Consider the following 14,409-nt stretch of genomic DNA (forward strand, 5'->3'; position numbering starts at 1 on the left):
CAATTTTTTTTTTTTAAAAACAACCCTCTATCGCTTATAGCCGCACGGCTATACTATTTACCCAAAAAAAAACACAGAGCAGCCGCATAGCGACTGGGCGCCTACGTGTAAAATAGTATAGCCGTGCGGCCATACATTTAAAAAAAAAAAACTGAGTATAGTCGTACGGCTATACTATTTTTAATATAAAAAAAGGACCCCCAGCGATTAGGCGCCACGTGTCAACAATCTATGTTTTTTTTAAAAAAAAAAAAAACACGGTGTATAGCCGTGCGGCTGTACTATTTTTTTTTATTAAAAAAAGGGTTATTCGCAGCAATGGTCCCTCAACTATACCCGTAGTTACACTTTGGTCCATCAATTCAATTATTAGTTACGGGGGTCACTCAACTAGGTGCTATGTTGCACCAGTAGTCCTTCCGTCAAACTCTGTTAAATTTTCTGTCAAAAATGCGGGTAAGTTTGGAAATTCATCCACAACCCCTCCCTCTCCTCCACAACCATCCCTTTCTCTCTCTGAGCGAACTTAAAATTTGCAGCCCCATTGGTGTAGAACAAAAGAAACCCTCTACACATCCCTATCCCCAGCAAACAATAAACTCATGAATATTCATGGTCCCAACCTTTTAAATTGAAACAGTAACCTCCACATAACCACCATTAATCCCGATTCCAACCACCTTCTGGTTACCATAAAACCCAACCACCCTCTTTCTCTCAGTGACTCACTCTCTCACTCGTGAAATACAAGTAAAAACACAAAGCAAGCAAACCCCAACTCGGAAGCTCTAACTCACTGAGTTAGGCATGGCGGTGGCCTCCACATCTCTTGCTTCCCAACTCTCTGGCCCTAAATCCATCTCCTCTTACTCCGGTCTGCGACGATCGTGCTCCAAGTTGGACCATACCCAGTCTCTCTCCCTCTTCCAACACCTTCACTCCCAGCTCCGCCTCTTTTCCTCCTCCCGCAAAGCCTCCAGAGGCATCGTCGCCATGGCCGGCACTGGAAAGGTCTTATATTTATTTGAACTTCCTTGTTTTTATCTCTCCTTGTGTTTTGTTTTCGATTCCAACCACCACTTAAACAGTATAAAGAAAACCCAGCCACCACTGCAACATAAACAAGAAAACCCAGTCGTAGAGTTGACGCCGGCGCCATTTCAGGTGATGTGAAATTGACGATGGTGGTTTGAAGAAGCAGAGAAAAATAAATTTATAAAAGACGAAAAGAAAAATTAAAATATAAAAACAGGGGAGGATTGTGACCTTCGAGAGGTTGAGAGGGAAGAGGGGTTGGTGGGTTATGCTGGTCTGAAGGTATTTATTATGAATATTTGAAAATATTCTTGTTGCTGTGCGGCTTCTTCTTAATTGAATTTTTTGTTGTTGGCAAGGATTGGGTTGCAGCAATGGAGGGTTGTGGAGGAAATTCCTAATTTATCCTCACTTTTGACAAAAAATTTAAAATATTTGACGGAAGGACTACTGGTGCAACATAGCACCTAGTTGAGTGACCCCCGCAACTAATAATTGAATTGATGGACCAAAGTGTAACTACGGGTATAGTTGAGGGACCATTGCTGCGAATAACCCTTAAAAAAATAAGACCCTCTATTGATTAGCTATACTATTTAATTAAAAATAATAATAATAATAATAAAGGACCCTTCTATTTACATTAGTTTGTACCTTATAGATATTAATTTGTTAGTTTCAACATATCCAAGGTAGATATTAATCTTCCACTATATGATATTTTAATATAATTTTTATAACATATGTTATTCTTATTCAATAATATGTGAGAATTATTTGTATAATACGTGAATTTAGTGTCTTAATGAAAATTTTGTAAAAAATACGTGTATAAAACATTAGAAATACGTACGTACATGTACAATACGACTATTGTATGTTTGCTTTTTAAAAGACGTGAGACGTGTTAGTATAAAGAAATGATGCTTCGAATCCCGCCCTACTGAGAGGTCAATTAGATATAAGAAATTGTTGAAGAAAGAACAAGATGCGTATAACATGTATTAGTTACTATTAAACAGGCCCTAAGGACCAATAAATAAAACATATCCAGTACCCTTTTTGTTTCTCAAGGATCTAAATTAGAGCAAAAAACTTCATTGAAGTATCATTAAACATATGAAACCACTAGTGGAATTGCATTGTGTTTAGCATTAAGATCAATGGTGGTTGTTTAGGCTTATGTAATGCTAGATTCATTTACAGGGCCTTTAGGTCCTTTAACTCAATTCCAAGGTGGCATGGTGGTTTAGTGGTGAGGTGCTGTATAGTTAGAGCTGGCAAACGGGTCGTTTTAACGGGTTCCGGGTCGTTAACGGGTTGACACGAACACGACCCGTTAAGTTAACGGGTGACAAATACTAGACCCAAACACGACCCGCGAATATCCTACACGACCCGTTAACCCGTTAAGAATAAAAAAAATAATAATAATAAAAAAAAAAAAAAAAAAAAAAAAAAACTATCACAGCTTCTCTACCAACACGCCTTCTCTGTCTTTTTTCCCCCAACCCTAACTTTTCTTCCCTCTTTCCCTCTTCATTTCAGTCCTCTCACCCCAAAACAGTATATATATCTCTCTCATAGATATCTTAAAAACTCAACAACTAAATAAATTGAGGAAGAAAGAAAATTCAAAATTAACTGAGAGAACCAAAACCAACAACTCTAGAATCAATCACCCTCTGTGGACCGACCTAGATACCTCCTCCTTGATCCCTGGTGGCTGGGTTGGCGAAGTCATCCCTGGTGGCTGGGTTGGCGGAGTCTATTGAGTGGAGAGAAGAAGAGCAGAAGAGAATCTTGACAAAAAGATAGCAGAAGAGAAAAAGAGAAGAACAGAGCAGAAGAGAAGAACGAGAGGAAGAAGAAAAGGAAAAGGGGAAAGAAGAAAAAGACAAAAAGGTAAGAAGAAAAAGACACGGAAAGAAGAAAGAAAAGGGGAAGAAGAAAAGAAAAGAAAAATATTTTGCAAAATTACAAAATTAACCTTCTTAACGGGTGGTAACGGGTTAACCCGTTTTCGACCCGAAACGACCCGTTAGCTTAACGGGTGGCTAACGGGTTCACCCGTTTTCAACCCGACCCAATAAGCTCAACCCAAATACTGATAATTTCGTGCGAATTCGTGTCGTGTTAACGGGTCGTGTGCAATATTGCCGGGTCTATGTATAGTGGCTTTGTGTGTGGCAAAGCAGTGCACTGTGAAGATTTTGTGGACTTTAGCTTGAAGGTTTGGAACTTTAAATCTTTGTCGCAAAACAATTTGTTCATCCAAATACATGCGGGAAATCCTATTTATTTAGAATTACTGCTATGTCATCTTCTGAATCATTTGGGATCCAATTCCAATAACATTAACCTTTTCTTAATTTTTTTTTATGGGATATTAATTTTTTATTTTTTCTATTTGCTGACATTTGAGAAGATTGACTCTTGACCATAGTCTAAAATATCGATAATATCGACGAAATATCGAGATATTATCATTTTTTCGGGTCACAGATATTTCGGAACGTGTCCATACACATATCATATAAATATCGATAATATCAAAAAATATTAATGTCAATAATTTCGCTCACACTTCAGCATTATTTTGTCAAAATATCGCTATAATATTGAAAGGGAGCTGATTTCCCCACTCCTCTTTTGTCCACTTACACTCCCTTTGTTAGAAATAGTATGTTCCCACTCCTCTTTTATCCACTTACACTCCCTTTTTTTGTTAAAGTAAAAACTATTAAAAAACAAAAGGGAGTGTAAGTGGACAAAAGGGGGGGGTGGGAAAATCACCACCCTATTGAAAATATCGATCTAATGGAAAAAAGGAAAAAAAAAACACAAAGCACACACGCAAAGGGGATTCGAACCCCTACCATTTCACTCCTCCAACGCCTTAACCACCACATTGCTTATGTTTTTGTCATAATATACAAAGGGGAACTCTATGTGGTACTAAGTCACTCATGTATCTTACCATGCAATGTATAAATTGTAAAATATTGTAGTAAATCATTATATCTAAATGATTATGGTGTGTTTAATTTTCTTTCATTAATTACTACATATTTTCTACACTCGTAGTGTTTGTCACCTCGCTATATAATCAACTTAAATCAGTTAAACCCATCATGCAATGCATTTCCTTCCAAATTTTTGTGATAAATTAATAGATAATTGACCAAATAAACATCCTCCAAATTTTCAATAAAAATTTCCAAGTTTTTCTTACAATTTCCGTGGTTTTTATTCAATTTTCATCGATATCGATAATATCCCGATATTTCCATCGAAATTTTTGTATTTTTGAACTACCGATATTTCCGATACCATCGATATTTTGGACCTTGCTCTTGACCAATCCTATCTCACTTGAAATTAATAAATAAAAATAGATTATTATAAATAAACCCAATCCTAGGCATGTATTTATAAAAAAACTCACACACTATTTAAACATAGAAACACACCCAAAATCAACCCCAAAATCAACAATTGTATATTTTTTTGGTGTGTTTATAAATGGGTTTTGAGTGTGTGTAATGATGGGTTTTGGGTGTGTTTATAAAGTGTTTTGGGTGTTGGGTTTTTTTTATAATTTCAGCCCCCATTTTGGGTGTTTTAGTGAAACCCCCAAATAAAAAAAGGTTCTCAAACCCAAACCCAAACCCTAACCCTAACCTTATTTCAGAACCACAACAAAAGGGGGGGTGGGGTGGGGGAGGTGGTCTCTACCCCTACTCCCCTCTCCCCCTCCTCTTTTATCCTCTTCCCTCTTCCCTCTTAACCCCTCTCTATTCCTTTGTCCGAATTTCTGAGGGTGACTCTTTTGAGTTGTTGCCCCCTTGTAAAGAAGCCACTTCTCCCCCTTCCCCCACCCTGTATCTCTCCTTCCATCCCTCCTTTTCCTTCTTCCTTTCCTCATCTTCTTAGGTTTCTTTGTTGTTGTTGTTGTAGGTTCTTGGGTTGCAGGTATTTACCTTGTCCCCACTGTGGCGGCAACGACTGTAGTAGAGGCGACAATGGCGACGCCTCTGCAATTTTTTTGTTGTTGTTCGGGTCTGCCTTCTTGCAAGCCTTAGTTGTGGGCCTTGGTTAGCTTTGTTTGGTTATGAGTTGTTTGGTGTTTAATAAGTGCACAGTCCTACAAAAATTGAAATAGACAATGGGAAAAAATCGTCGTCTTTTTCTTTTGAAAACCGTCGTTAAATCGACCGCCATCTTTTGAATGTCAAATTACGACGGTAATTCACCTTCATCTATTATTTGTAAAGACGATGGTTCTTTCAGAAAAACCATCTTCTATTAGATGTAAACACGACGGTTTTTCAGAAAGAAGCGTTGTCTATTAGATGTAAAGACGACGATTTTTCTAATAGAACCGTCGTTTATTATATCCAGAGACATCGATTTGTTTAAAAATCGACGTCTAATAAATCTAAAGATGACGTTTTGTTCCAAAAAACCGTCATTTATTAATTGTAAAACGTAGTGATTTTACATTTTTGGTTTTTTATTTTTTTATATTTTATTTTATAAGGTTTTCAACAGCTCTACAACGATTTTAACTAGAAAAACAACCATAATGCGTTATGAACAATAAATTCATGTCCAAATCTTCTATTTAGTAAAAAAATATTTATTTCATAAAACTTGAAGATTCAAAAGTAATTACATTGTTAACCAATCTTGATTCCTACTATATCCATACAAAATACCATCTCCATAGCATTAACCTATAATTACAAAATACCATATCCAAAGCATTAACCTATAGTTCTTGTATCTTCCACAATTTGTACTTGGTCTCCACATTCAACTGTCATCTTGGTGTTTACAAATCTGCTGTAATAATAGTATGTCTGCTGCACCTCTATAGCTCAGTGGCCTCAACCTGCTGTAGTATGTATGAACCAAACATTAGCTAACAGCTGTAGGATTTCAAAACATTTTTCCGAAGTTCATTTGAATATTAAACATGCATTAATCAAATTAATCGCAGCGGAAGTCTATGGTGGTTGTTTAAATTCAAAAACAAAACTTCTTCCAAGTATCTTAAGCCATGAACATTGATATGTTTTTCATAAATGAAAATTCAAGAGAAAGGATAAGATCTAATTACCCTTGAAGCAATTATATGAACCAATTTGTGTTTGGTCTTCTCTTGATGATTTCCTCTTTGTTGATCTCCTCTTTGATCTTTGCTCCTTAATCTTTCTCCTCCATGTGAGCCACAAAAGTATATGGCCTCTAAGTCTCCACACCAATGGAACCTTGAGATGAGAAGAAGTATCTTGAGAATACTTGGATGCTAGTGCAAGATTCTCAAGATTTGTTTCAATCTAAACCACTTTGAAAAATGAAAGTATTTCACTCTTGAAAACTCTCCTTTTTCTCTCTTTGATCTCCCAAACCTATTTGGTTGATGTTGGATTGTGTTTTTGTGTTAATGAGCTTTTTGGAAACAATTCCCATACACATTCACTTAACCATTTTCGGCCAAATCCCATTGGGCTTCCAAAATTGGGCCTTATGACACTTAAACCATAATATTTAGGTGTCTTAAGCCCTTGGGCTTGCTACCCAACCATTTGGGCTTCCCTCTAACTATTATCGAGGCCCAAATACGTTTTTACACGTAGTAAATCATCCACATCAAATCAATCAAATTGATTTCCTCATTCTCATTTGTATTACTCAAAGTTAACCATTTAAGGTGTGCGATCCATTAGGTTCTAATTAGCAAGGCAGTGGGAAAATATTAGAACTCTTTCTAACCAACTGGAATTAAAACCCCTTTTTAATTCTTCCTTTATTTGGATCGATCACAATCAATCCTAGGACTTCCACAAGCCAAGAGTGACATCTAGCAATATATCAAGGCTACCCAAGCTAACCAGAATAGATGAAGAACCTATTCAGTTGGAATTGCAATGCAATACGATCCTTCTCTTATACAATGTTTCAAATCATATTATTAGGGTACGGATTGTTTATGTCAAACCCCTAATATGATTTATAACCTCATGTGATTCAAAAGAACATGATTAAGAACAACTTTCTAAATCAAGCTCAAAATACTTTGGCCAAAGATTTACTGAATCACATCTTGAAACATTCTCCTTCTTTATCGAAAGTAGAGATTCCTTATTGTACATTCACATGCCCCTATGATGAATTAAGAGATCCCAACAACACTTAAGACAAATCTTTTACGGCTTGCCTTTAAGAGCTATCAAAGATCAATAACGCATCACAGGACAACCATGATGCCTCAGGTCTAAGGACTAATTTGCATTATTGCAACTATGAGTTCTCATTTAACATATAGATAAATACTCCATATGAGAACTACGGTTGATCGCGTTCAGTGTACTCATTCACTAATGAGCACCCACATACTTGTATTAGTGTCAACTACACAAATGGTTTGAGACTAACCATCCTCCCAATTGAGCATACATAATATGTGCTAATCTTGACGGTTTATCAATGCCCATTTGATAACCTATGATTAGGAACATTTTGGGATGCTACAGTTAGAGATTAAAGGTCTCCCGAATCCAATCTTCTTTAGATTACTTTATCTCTTGTTTAGCATACCCGGGACATTTGTTTCTTTACATGATGTAAAAGATAACAAATAAGTTTGCCCTTTATATATCATATACGAAATGTATTCTAAGGAGATTACATCAAATGTATTGGCTCTTAGGGCACATTTCTAACAACAGCAAGATCTAATTTAGCAAAATATACATGAACCTGGGCAAAATATTCAATGCATCTCATAATGCAAAATATATAGAAATTGCTTCCAACATGCATATCCAATTTAATTGCTTCCAACATGCATATCCAATTTTTGTGTCCTCTTTTTCCCATGAAAACGCAGTCGGCTGCAAATGGGTATTCAAGATCAAACGATGCTATGACGGATCGATTAAAGCACGTCTTGTCGCCAAAGGGTTTCATCAGCAGTCTGGTATCGATTATTTTGACACGTTCAGTCCAGTGGTCAAGTCGACCACTATTTGCACCCTAAACCTTAAAAATGCTTTTCTGCATAGTTATCTCTTTGAGGCGGTGTTTATGCAACAACCTTCTGGCTTCGCTGATCCTCTTCGGCCTACTCATGTTTGGAAACTCCATAAGGCAATACATGGTCTCAAGCAAGCCCCCTGCGCTTGGTTTTAGAGGTTTAGTGGTTTTCAACTTCAGGTTGGTTTCATCAAAAGTCGATCAGATTCATCTTTGTTTATGTATCGTGATTGCTCGCATGTCATGATATTACTCCTCTACATCGAGGATATCGTGCTTACGGGCAGTAATCCCTCTCAACTCTCCGTTTTCATTCATGCTCTTGGTATTGAATTTAAGGTCAAAGATCTTGGTAGGCTTTATTACTTTCTTGGCATCGAAGTCTCACATCTAAAAGATTCTATTCACCTTACACAAAATAAATATACACTTAATCTTCTCCAGCAAATTAATCTCCTAGAGTGTAAACCAGTCTCGACCCCCATGGCCTCCCAAACTAGGGGTGTTTTCGGTGCGGTAACCGCACCGAAACAAAGAAACCGTTTACCGGTCGACTACCTGCGGTTTAGCCAAAATCCAAACCAACGCCGCACCGCACAAAGACGGTTACCGTAGCTGCCGGTTACCGTGGGTAGCTGCGGTATCGGTCGGTTACCAAACCTGGAATAACAAACCTGCAAAAAAAAAAAAAAAAAAGTAGAGAAAGAGAGAGAAATAACCTTGATTCATCACAAACACAAAGAAGGAGGGAGAGAGAAATTTAAAAAATAAAACCAAACTTAGTTATTAACCTAAGAACCAGAGAGGAAATAGAGAAAGGAAGGGGGGAGATAGAGATGAGTTAAAGAGAGAGGGGAAGAAGAAGATAAGGAAGAAGGCTCGTGGTTTTTTGTTTTCTTGGGCAGTGAACGGTGAAAGGAAACCTTGGCATTTATTAACACCCATTTAAAATATTAAAAAATCCCATGACAATCAAAAGTTGTTAATATTTAGAATTTAAAATTAATTACATCAACCCCATTTGCCCATTTCCCCACTAGAATATTAAAATATTGTATAGAATATCAAGGGAGGGAGAAGAAAATGTAACAGCAGAGAGAAACATTTCTCTCTCCTTTTTATTTTTACCTTCTTCTTCACTTTTCTTTCCTTCTATCTTTTCTCTCTGTTTCTCATTTTCTTTTTGTTCTGCGTTTCTCTCTTTTCTTTATTTTTTTCTTTTTCTTCCTATTTCGTTGCTTCTCTCTTCTCTCTGTTTCTCTTCTTCTCCTCTTTTTGGCCTGGTTTGGTGGGGTTTTTGGCCTCCTGTTTCTCAGATTCAAAGGGAAGATGAGGAAAGGAGGAAATTCAGAGACGACTAGGGTTCGAATTTGAAGGGAATGAAATGAAATGAGGGAGAGTCGATCTCAAGCTCTAGTTTCTTCGGCCAGGTGTATTAAAAATATATTTTAATATATATGTATATATATATATATATATCGGTCGGTTGCGGTTGCTGACGGCTTTGGTATCCTGCAACCGCATCCGCATCCGCCGTATTTCGGCTCGGTCGTCCAACCGCAACCGGTCATTGACCAGAATAGTCAACGGTTTGCCGACCTGAAATATTGATCGGAAACCGCCGGTTTCCGGTATTTGCGGTCCAACCGCACAGCACTATCCCAAACCTTTGCTTCTTGCACTGATGGGTCTCCCCTTACTAATCCAACTCCATATCGCCAACTCGTGGGTGGTCTTCAGTATCTCACCACAACTCACCCCGGTATAGCCTACACAGTTCAACATGTTTCTCAATTCATGAGTTCTCCTAGTGATACACATTTGGAGGCTATGAAACAGATACTTCATTACCGCAAAGGAACTCTTGGCCATGGTTTATCCCTTTGCAATTCCAATGATTCTTCTCTACTTTTGCATACTCGGATGCCGATTGAGCAAGGTGTCCAGACACTCGTCAATCAACTATAGGGTAGTGTATCTTTTTGGGACCCAATCTCATTTCATGGAGTGCCAAGAAGCAACGTACAGTGTCTCAATCTAGCACCGAAGCCGAATACCGCGCTCTAGCTTATGCATGTGCTGATACTATTTGTATTCAAGGCCTTTTACGTGAACTTCGGTATTCTCTCCCTTGTCCAATTATTATTAATTGTGACAATCTTTCAGCTACTTACACGGCAACTAATCCGGTCTTTCATTCTCACACACAAAATTTTGGTCTTGATTATCATTTTGTTCGTGAAGGCATTGCCACTAGAAGTCAACAAGTTCAATTTATTCCCTCTACACACCAATTGGTTGACGTTTTCGCCAAAGGTTTACCCACAGATTGGTTCAATCGTCTCGTTTCCAAACTTGTCACCTCCCTGGAGTTAAGTTTGCGGGGGAGTGTTAAGTAGTTACATCAGTTACCACCAAATCAATGAGATCAATTCGATATGATTTGTAACAGTTTTCAGTTATGAGATTAATTTGTAATTTACTTTGTAATTAGTATAGGACTGTTACATTAAAATCCCCTTTATAAATATTGTATTCTTGTATCCTTCTCAAATCAGTAAAGATAAACCTTTTCTACACTAATCATAGTGACCTTGATTGAATCATAAGAGACGTCCCGGACTCCATGCGACAGGGATCCACAACTCAAACTGCCACTCTGTATTTGCACAGAAAAACCCCAGAAATTAAAGTAACTGAGAATTAACATAAGCTTCTTCTCTCCACCCTAACAAAAACACTTCATCTTCTTCTAATATTTATTTATCGTGTATGCTTTTCAGTTGACAATAGGAATTGGCTAGCCATACGCTTTTATAAGCCTTGCTCCTACAAGAATATGATTTCTTTTGTACCTATGTTCGGAAACAGCGATGAGAATGGGGAGGGGTAGAAAGATGACTGGGGAGGAAGGGACAGGGATAAACGTGTAACCCAAGTTTATTATTATTAAGTTTTTATATTTTTGGGTTAGAATGGTTAGAAGGAGTAGAACAAGGAGTATGAATGAGGGTTTAAACTACTAACAACAAGCGCCGTTGGATTAATCCAAAGGTTTTTATTAAATAGTTGCTCACAGGACTTTATTTTTAGGTCCTTAGGTGAGGGTGACTGCAATAGATAGTACCTTACGCAGGATTAATGAATCAATGTCATTACATAAGATGTTATGGCAGATGACAGAGAAACCAAATTCGACATGAATGACGCAGGACAAAAGAGAAGAAAAACCTACTGCAATCTCAATTCAACAACTTTTGGTGTTCTAAACATGACTGATTCTCTGGTCTAATTCAAAATGTTGAATTACGAAGGTGGCTTTGCACGAGTTGTAGGATCTTCCTTTGACTCCACTTGTATCATTACAACATAGCCCAACGTCCACAACAAAATGTATCGAAATGGTACACACCACAGGCATGCGAGAAGACTTAAAATACTTCCCACATACTGAGGATCTTTTATGTACCCAAATGGAAATTCTGTCACCCAGGGAATGTTCTTCCCAAAACGTACTCCATAATAAGTACCAGATTCGCCGAGCAACTGATAGACCCTAAAAATTGACAGGAAAATAATCAGATATAGATATTTGGAACAATCAATCTTTACTTGGCAGCTTAAAATCCCTGCTGCTGAACTCTTGGATAGACATAAGTTACAGGCTACATTTAATGATTAAGAGATTTCATAGTTCTTTTAAACATTCCATGCTATAGTTTCTTGCTGACCACCATATAATTGGAATGTAGGCTACAGTTACATCTAGCTTACGGTTGAGACAAACTGAGCTTCAAAGAGAGATTTCAAATCAAGGACATTTTCATACTTTAACAACCAATGGAATTAATGAGTCCTTCCTCACTTTAGGCCTATCTTACTATCAAGGACCCTTGCAGATAAATTCAATTCACTGAACAAACTAGTTTATTAAGTGTAGTAAATGCAGTAATGCCTTAGTATAGCTACCGAGTGGAGTAGGCTGATAGGGGTCACACTCCCCATCCAAACTCTTCATCCTCTGCGTTGTCTTGGGCAGTGGGACAGAATGGATCATCAGAGGGTGGAAATTTCCTCCAATCGGATTTATTCTTTATGGGCAAGATTCTTGCCGCAAGAATAACTATCACAAGATGCTACTCAGTACTCTCTTCTCCTTATCTCCCTCTTTCTTGCATTACCCTACAAGTCTAAACTCGTTTTCTTTGGGATGGGGAGCATAAACTTTACCTTAAAAAGTTTAACTGACAGGGATAACACACATAATTTGTAATGTGTTCAAGCAGATGTTCACCATGAAAGAACATAATGGTGCATCAACCAAACACCAGTTCTAGCATATTGATTCTTCTAACAGATGCCTACTAAGGAGAATCATTACATTAAAAGTACACACGCTAGTTTTGTCTGAACCCTTACTCTTTCCTTCTTCCATTACACCATCAAGGAAAATCATTTCCCAACCCTCATGAAAATCACTATATTTAACTAGCCATACCAGAATATTTCATTCATATGAATTATATGATTTCATAAATTCAATGAATCTTTCTTCTCTCAGTCAGGATTTTTACACAAAAAGGCCTCCTTTCCCATTAACTAGGATTAGCTGTCTATAGACGCACAAGAAGAAAGAATGGCCTGTAATGTGCCATAACCTTCAAGAAGCATTTGAAAAAGGATGTTGGTAGAAATGATGACAGATCTCACATCACTTTGTCTATTCTAGGATCACAAATACGAGCTGAACCACGTTTGGTGTGGACTAAAATGCACCCTGCACTTCACATCAGACATGAAAAATATAGGCATCACCAGTACCCATTAAGGGAATTCATTTTAAAAGCAAACAACCTGCCATAGGCTGCAGCTGTGCAGCATGACACATAACAATGGCCAACATGAAAACCATTTGCCCTGAACCATCAGTTCTAGAACAAGAACTAATTAAAGATGATTAAAAGGAATTTTCTCAATCCTATATGTTTGACAAAAAGAAGATGGCCAACAACCTCAGTGCCCAAACAACCGTAAAGAACTCTGCAAGTGTCATACATATTCAATTCAGGTAAATTAATTCCTGCCATTAAAAGACAGAGCTTCACAAACTGCCTAATCAATGAACCCATATATTAGTTGCACATGGGTCAGTGAACAAACAACTACTCTCCAATCTTTCCACATCAACACATCCAAATTAAACTGAAAACTACCAATGTCCCAAAATCTTGTCAACGTGGCAAAATGAACATGATATAGTGAGCTTCCAATCACACAACAATTAAAAACACATGAATATGTGTAAATGAATATAGCTGGACTGACCTGAAGTTGAGGAACTGGCCAAAGGCAATGAGGGGCCAGAAGTAAAGAAGGGGAGGCCAAGTGAGGGTGGAGACTGAGAAGAGAGAGAGGAACTGAATCAGTTTGAGGAAATGAGACACATAAGCCATCACTGTGCATGGGTCACGCCCTTTCCCACACAGGTCCACCCATGTTTGTGGGTAAGTCCATAGCCAATAGTAGAATGGGAAGGGTGAAAGCAGACCTAGTGCAGCTGCTATCCCCATTTCTTTTCACCTGATCTTCTCTCACTTTCTCGGGAAAATTCCTTCATCTGTGGTGCAGCGAATCTGAGCTGAGGTATTGTGTGGTGTTTGTGTGAATTTCGAAGTGGGACAAGGGCCGTACCATGGCCAGGTACAGAGGCCCATTCTCATAGCCCAATGTGTAGCAGGCTTCGGGTTTTCTCATCTTTGGGAACCATACATAAAGGGCCCGCCTATGGATGTCAGATGTTGATGATCCAATCGAGGGACATTGTTTAAGAAGACCTAAGATTGCAATTGGACAAAATATTAGAATGTGAGGATGTAACGCATCAATCGGTAATGATGGTTAAAGAGACTCAAAATCATTTAACTAGGCTATAATTTCCCGACGTGGGATTCACTCTCAACACAGAAAATCGAATGAATTGTTCAGACCAATCAAACCAAACCAATTTGTTGTTTGATTCGGTTTTCACATTAAAAATACTTAATTTTGGATTATACCCAATCAAACTGCAATTAATTATTTTCAGTTCGGTTTGTCTATTCTGAACCACCTAAACCAAACCAAACCAAACCATCTATGTTTTATCCCACACATCAATATCAACCATTAAATATATATATATATATATATATATATATATATATATATATAATTAATTAATTAATTAAACTTACAATATGATGCTCCCTGTGGTATATGTAATAAGAGAATATAAACTATTTGCTTAATTGCTTATATGATAGGGAAATAATCAAACCAAACCAAATCTAA

General features: G+C 37.6%; 1 protein-coding gene across 1 annotated transcript; it reads right to left on the bottom strand.

The window, feature by feature from the left end:
* Positions 1-11,117: 11,117 nt before the first annotated feature.
* PLMT (phospholipid N-methyltransferase) lies at positions 11,118-13,723 on the bottom strand. The gene is made up of 2 exons (XM_021966155.2): positions 13,405-13,723; positions 11,118-11,635 (listed from the first exon to the last, which is right to left on the bottom strand). The coding sequence occupies exons 1-2, from the start codon at positions 13,647-13,649 to the stop codon at positions 11,386-11,388; spliced, it is 495 nt and encodes a 164-aa protein (XP_021821847.1). The 5' UTR covers positions 13,650-13,723; the 3' UTR covers positions 11,118-11,385.
* Between the last annotated feature and the right edge of the window lie 686 nt (positions 13,724-14,409).

The sequence above is a fragment of the Prunus avium genome, chromosome 3 (assembly GCF_965620075.1).
Source record: "Prunus avium chromosome 3, drPruAviu1.hap1.1, whole genome shotgun sequence".
NCBI lineage: Eukaryota > Viridiplantae > Streptophyta > Magnoliopsida > Rosales > Rosaceae > Prunus > Prunus avium.

Coding starts and splice junctions, on each gene's coding strand:
- PLMT (XM_021966155.2), bottom strand. CDS start 13,649: ATGGGGATAGCAGCTGCACTAGGTCTGCTTTCACCCTTCCCATTCTAC. Junction 11,636..13,404: donor GGCCAGTTCCTCAACTTCAG/GTCAGTCCAGCT, acceptor GTCAATTTTTAG/GGTCTATCAGTTGCTCGGCG.